The sequence below is a fragment of the Odontesthes bonariensis genome, chromosome 17, assembly GCF_027942865.1.
Source record: "Odontesthes bonariensis isolate fOdoBon6 chromosome 17, fOdoBon6.hap1, whole genome shotgun sequence".
Lineage (NCBI taxonomy): Eukaryota > Metazoa > Chordata > Actinopteri > Atheriniformes > Atherinopsidae > Odontesthes > Odontesthes bonariensis.
In genome coordinates this window covers 6,970,971-6,976,559 of record NC_134522.1, presented here as the reverse complement: position 1 = coordinate 6,976,559, position 5,589 = coordinate 6,970,971, and the positions used below count along the sequence as shown (strand labels likewise).

The following is a 5,589-nucleotide window of genomic DNA, read 5'->3' as shown; positions in this document are numbered from 1 at the left end:
TTTCACTTTACTGACAGTCGGATCCGTTTTCATGCGTTTCAGTAACTCAGTTTTCAAATATTTGCTCTAATTGATGAAAAACACTTAAAGAACGTTTGCAGGGAAATCATATAATCCATTTAACTTGTTTCCGTCCTGCAGCTGGAGCCTGAAATGTCTCCGTAATCAGAGTAAGAAGATAACTTAATCCAGCTGATTATCTCAGGGGACTTCAGACTTCAAATATCATACAAAGAAGCGCGATTACTGCGCTGAGCTCTGATAGTGTGAAGGCTGCCGTTCGGTTATCAAACTTTAGACGTTTCCATTAAAATTATTTAAAAGTTAGTCAACTAAACTGACTCTTCTAAAAGTTTTAATGGATTTAGAGTTGAAATCTACATCCTCCCATTTTCCTCTTTGGATTAATCTAACGTTAAAAAAGAAAAACAGGTGCAAGGATTCACATGAGAGCAAAGTAGATTAATTACATTAGTCTGCAACTTAAATACAAATCTGTTCATTTTCCCATCCCACATACTCTTAATATATACTGATGTGTTAGATTTCCTTATTTCTCAGGTGATTTGAGCTGAAATCAGTATTTTTCTTCTCACGATTCATGCATTGATAATCAGTTCCTGGTGGCTGTAATCCATGAGTGAGAACATGTAACGAACGTATCTGGAAGCTGAATTCAGACATGAGGACAAAAGGATAAATACACAAGAGTAGCACCAAGTAAAAGAAGCTTTATTAAATTCATCAAAAATTAAACTGAGAACAAGCCGTATCAGGAGTGACCAGCTTCCAACAATCTTCACTTTCAGTGCATTTAAACTTTTAATTATTCAGTTGAGAAAGGATAGTTCGTATCTAACTTGTATAATCAGTGTATTAAACTGGCCGAAGTTCGTCCCAAACACGCTTTAAACCTGCAGAATGAAGACGTAACAGTTAACGGAGGGGGTGAACGTTCACACAGCCGGTGTGATGCAGTAGGACTACTGGGACATTAACAGAGGAACAGTCCAATCTAAGCTTTGGTATAAGAAGTAGAGTGAATACAGAAAGACGTGTGTGAGCGTCAATTTATTAAAAAGCTTTAACGCAGCCTCTTCTGGTTGTGGTAAAACTAACAAATGTGCGACTTTTTAAAGTGAAACAGAAAAAAAAGTGACATTTCTATGGCTGAAGCATTGTTTCTGTGATAAAAACTGATGGTTTAATTCAGCACGAAGAGGCCCAAAACAGTCGTAACGAACCTTTAACTGTTCTGTTTGGTTTTAACGTAGAGTTCCAGTTTTTTGCGTTGACGCTGCACACTCTAAACAGACAAACAGAAAAGATGTAGAACATTTATACTCAGAACAGGAGGCAAGAACTGCCAACATTAAAAAGACATTTAAAAGCAGAGGAGACAATATCCTATAACTTCTGTTAGGACTGGAGAAGAACTGCTGTGCTGTTTAATGGAACTACTGTGTCACGTTTTTAAAAAACGTCTACATTTGACCTATGATGCCCAGTCCTAACAGTTGCATAGAAGGAAAAGGATGGTACTGTGTGTCTAAGCCATGTCCTCTTCGCCCTCCTCTTCAAACTCTCCCTCCTCCTCAGCAGTGGCGTCCTGGTACTGCTGGTACTCTGACACCAGGTCATTCATGTTGCTCTCGGCCTCGGTGAACTCCATCTCGTCCATGCCCTCGCCCGTGTACCTGTGACAGAAGTCAGACGTGATGTTGCAGAACATCTCATCACAGTTACACAAATCTCCTGCTCACTGCGCTTTACTCACCAATGGAGGAAAGCCTTGCGGCGGAACATGGCGGTGAACTGCTCAGAGATGCGTTTGAACAACTCTTGAATGGCCGTGCTGTTGCCGATGAAAGTGGCGGCCATCTTGAGTCCACGTGGAGGGATGTCACAGACGGCTGTCTTGACATTGTTGGGGATCCACTCCACAAAGTAGCTGCTGTTCTTGTTCTGCACGTTCAGCATCTGCTCGTCCACCTCCTTCATGGACATGCGTCCTCTGAAGATGGCTGCGACCGTGAGGTAGCGACCGTGGCGTGGGTCGCAAGCTGCCATCATGTTCTTGGAATCAAACATCTGCTGGGTGAGCTCAGGAACTGACAGCGCTCTACAAAGAGATATTTCCGTTAGGATTTATTTCAGCTGTAAAGAAGATAAATGACCATACAGGAGTTGTTTCTACTGCTTCTCTACCTGTACTGCTGACTGCCGCGGCTGGTCAGGGGGGCAAAACCTGGCATGAAGAAGTGCAGCCGGGGGAAGGGCACCATGTTTACGGCCAGTTTCCTCAAATCTGCGTTGAGCTGGCCTGGGAAGCGCAGGCAGGTGGTCACCCCACTCATGGTGGCAGAGACGAGGTGATTAAGATCACCGTATGTGGGTGTGGTGAGTTTCAGAGTGCGGAAGCAGATGTCATACAGGGCCTCATTGTCAATGCAGTAGGTCTCATCTGTGTTTTCGACCAGCTGGTGGACGGAGAGGGTGGCGTTGTACGGCTCCACCACTGTGTCTGACACCTGGAACAAGAGATGAAATAAGAGAAAACAAAAGAAGAAGAATGGAACAGTGTTAAAGTCCGAGGGAGACAGGTGGAGGGCCAAACAACTAACCGGTATAACTTTACAAACCTTAGGTGAGGGCACCACGCTGAAAGTGTTCATGATGCGGTCTGGATACTCCTCTCGGATCTTGCTGATGAGGAGAGTTCCCATACCAGACCCCGTGCCTCCTCCCAAGGAGTGAGTGAGCTGGAAGCCCTGAAGGCAGTCGCAGCTCTCGGCCTCTTTTCTCACCACATCCAGGACCGAATCCACCAGCTCAGCTCCCTCAGTGTAGTGGCCTTTAGCCCAGTTATTACCTGCCCCACTCTGACCTGTTTTACATGCAAATAAAGACATTGTCACAGCTGCGGTGTCAGTATCTCCCCTTATCAATCTACCTTCTAACTTAATCAGATATTCACATTCAAATCCAATACACTGGCAACGGGCAGTGTGTATATTGAATGTGACCGTCTGCTTTGCGACTACAGAGTTTGAGATTAAACACTCACCAAAGACAAAGTTGTCGGGTCTAAACACCTGACCGAATGGGCCAGACCTCACAGAGTCCATTGTGCCTGGTTCCAAGTCCACCAGCACCGCACGAGGGACATACTTGCCACCTGGTTAAAAAAAGAAAAAAGTAGGATTTTTTTTGTTAAGGAAACATTTTTCCTTTTGAAATATTTACCAACCTCAATTTTAGATTTGTTCAAATGCTACTTGGTTAGTTGTTTTAACATTAGATTATGAGTTAATTAGAAAATCATCAATGTAAAGTCTACATGAAAAGCCAAGGCAGCAGTATGGGGATAATATTCAAATGTGGGATATAAACTGCTTCTAAAACATGTATGTCAGTAGAATTAAAACACCCAACGTAATAATTCGGTTGCTTTTCCCCCCGCCTTAGTCTACAAAATAACCCCAAATTTTAATTCACCAGTCCATGTAAAAAGTACAACCCCAGGATTTCAAAAATGTTTCCAAGCTAAAGCCGTATAATGTTGCTAGCTGGAGGTTTGTTGGGCTATTATGTCATGGAAACTAAGCCATAGTAACCAAGAAGCCATTCAATTCAAAACAATCGAGATTAAGCAGCCCTGCTGGATGGTCAAGGTATTAGCAAGGTTTCCGTGAGGTATTGAATTACCTTGGCTCATCCACAAATTAGCTAATCTAACAGTGTAGCTGGAAACGCTGAGCAAAGCGAAATTAACCTGTTGCCTCGTTGTAATACACGTTGATCCGCTCCAGCTGCAGGTCGCTGTCCCCGTGGTATGTCCCGGACGGGTCGATCCCATGTTCGTCACTTATCACCTCCCAGAACTACAATGAGGATAAAAGAGAATAAAGCACAACGGTTAGGTTAGCTAACGGCTGTCTAGCATGATTTACCCTCGCGACTCAGAACCAACGGCTATCATTAGCTTTGCCGCGAAATAAGCTAACTTTAATTACAGCCCGCGCAAACTAAATTTTACTTTCAGACCGTGTCCCACTGAATTAAGCGAACATTTCCACACCAAATTGTTACGAACCTTAGCTCCAATTTGGTTGCCACACTGGCCGGCCTGCAGGTGTACAATTTCTCTCATTTTTTGTCGAAATTACAAACTTCTTATCAGTCAGTGAAAAGACAAAGTTATGTTCTCTCTAGCGCTCCAACAACGGACTGACTCGAGAAGGTACGATTCTTACCAACGTCCGTTGCTTCATAAATTCTATTGGACAAATAAGATGTCAGTCAAAACAAACCCTGTATCTGATTGGTCAAAACAACAGACTTCAACCGGAGATTCGGTTTCCCTGGTAACATAAAGTACATTTTAAAACGGAACAGCGTTCAAGCGAACATTTCCACACCAAATTGTTACGAACCTTAGCTCCAATTTGGTTGCCACACTGGCCGGCCTGCAGGTGTACAATTTCTCTCATTTTTGTCGAAATTACAAATTTCTTATCGGTCAGTGAAAAGACAAAGCTGTGTTCTCTCTAGCGCTCCAACAACGGACTGACTCGAGAAGGTATGATTCTTACCAACGTCCGTTGCTTCATAAATTCTATTGGACAAATAAGATGTCAGTCAAAACAAACCCTGTATCTGATTGGTCAAAACAACAGACTTCAACTGGAGATTCGGTTTCCCTGGTAACATAAAGTACATTTTAAAACGGAACAGCGTTCAAGCGAACATTTCCACACCAAATTGTTACGAACCTTAGCTCCAATTTGGTTGCCACACTGGCCGGCCTGCAGGTGTACAATTTCTCTCATTTTTGTCGAAATTACAAATTTCTTATCGGTCAGTGAAAAGACAAAGTTGTGTTCTCTCTTCATAAATTCTATTGGACAAATAAGATGTCAGTCAAAACAAACCCTGCATCTGATTGGTCAAAACAACAGACTTCAACTGGAGATTCGGTTGCCCTGGTAACATAAAGTACATTTTAAAACGGAACAGCGTCTTTGTTGAGACGAGTCTAACTTTTTGCTTTTAGTTTGATACAATCTCGTTTGTATATAGCGTTTAGGTTATAGTTACATGCCAGTAAGATATTTTAGGATTATTCACATGTAGTACTTGAAATACGAGCATAGTTGTTGCCAAAAAACTAGAGGGATGAAACGGATTATCGATCTGCATACAGCGGATCATCTGTGGCAGTTAAATCCAAAAAACAATTCCTCTGCTGGTCGTTGTTAGTTTATTCTTTCATAAACTTACAGTGAATTTTAGATATATTGACATCTATAAATTTAATTAAATGCAACATAATTAATCATTCAAATATATTTGATGGACTTCTTCATAAATACTATTTCACATGTGATGCAGAAAGCCTATGGATGTCAACCAGTTATGATTAGAATTAACCACAGTAAAGATTAGGTTTTTAATAGTAAATATATGTCAAAATCTACTTGTGGTTGTAAAACAGAGGTTCCTTATTTCACTGAAAGAGTGACTCAAATTGCATTTGGTTAATTATTCAAGCGCTGTGCATAAACACTACTTGTACGTTTCCTTTCT

General features: G+C 41.8%; 1 protein-coding gene across 1 annotated transcript; it reads right to left on the bottom strand.

Moving 5' to 3' along the window:
- Positions 1 to 711: 711 nt before the first annotated feature.
- LOC142365820 (tubulin beta-4B chain) lies at positions 712 to 4,250 on the bottom strand. Its single transcript, XM_075447553.1, has 7 exons — positions 4,097 to 4,250; positions 3,776 to 3,884; positions 3,068 to 3,178; positions 2,643 to 2,887; positions 2,209 to 2,531; positions 1,778 to 2,122; positions 712 to 1,697 (listed from the first exon to the last, which is right to left on the bottom strand). Exons 1-7 carry the CDS (start codon positions 4,151 to 4,153, stop codon positions 1,550 to 1,552), a joined length of 1,338 nt encoding a protein of 445 aa, XP_075303668.1. The 5' UTR covers positions 4,154 to 4,250; the 3' UTR covers positions 712 to 1,549.
- Between the last annotated feature and the right edge of the window lie 1,339 nt (positions 4,251 to 5,589).

What these genes read in the sequence shown, in the direction of transcription:
- LOC142365820 (XM_075447553.1), bottom strand. Translation starts at nt 4,153, where the DNA reads ATGAGAGAAATTGTACACCTGCAGGCCGGCCAGTGTGGCAACCAAATT. An exon ending in GCGTGGTGCCCTCACCTAAG is followed by an intron (nt 2,532 to 2,642) that starts GTTTGTAAAGTT and finishes CTCTTGTTCCAG; the next exon opens with GTGTCAGACACAGTGGTGGA. An exon ending in CGCGGCAGTCAGCAGTACAG is followed by an intron (nt 2,123 to 2,208) that starts GTAGAGAAGCAG and finishes ATCTCTTTGTAG; the next exon opens with AGCGCTGTCAGTTCCTGAGC.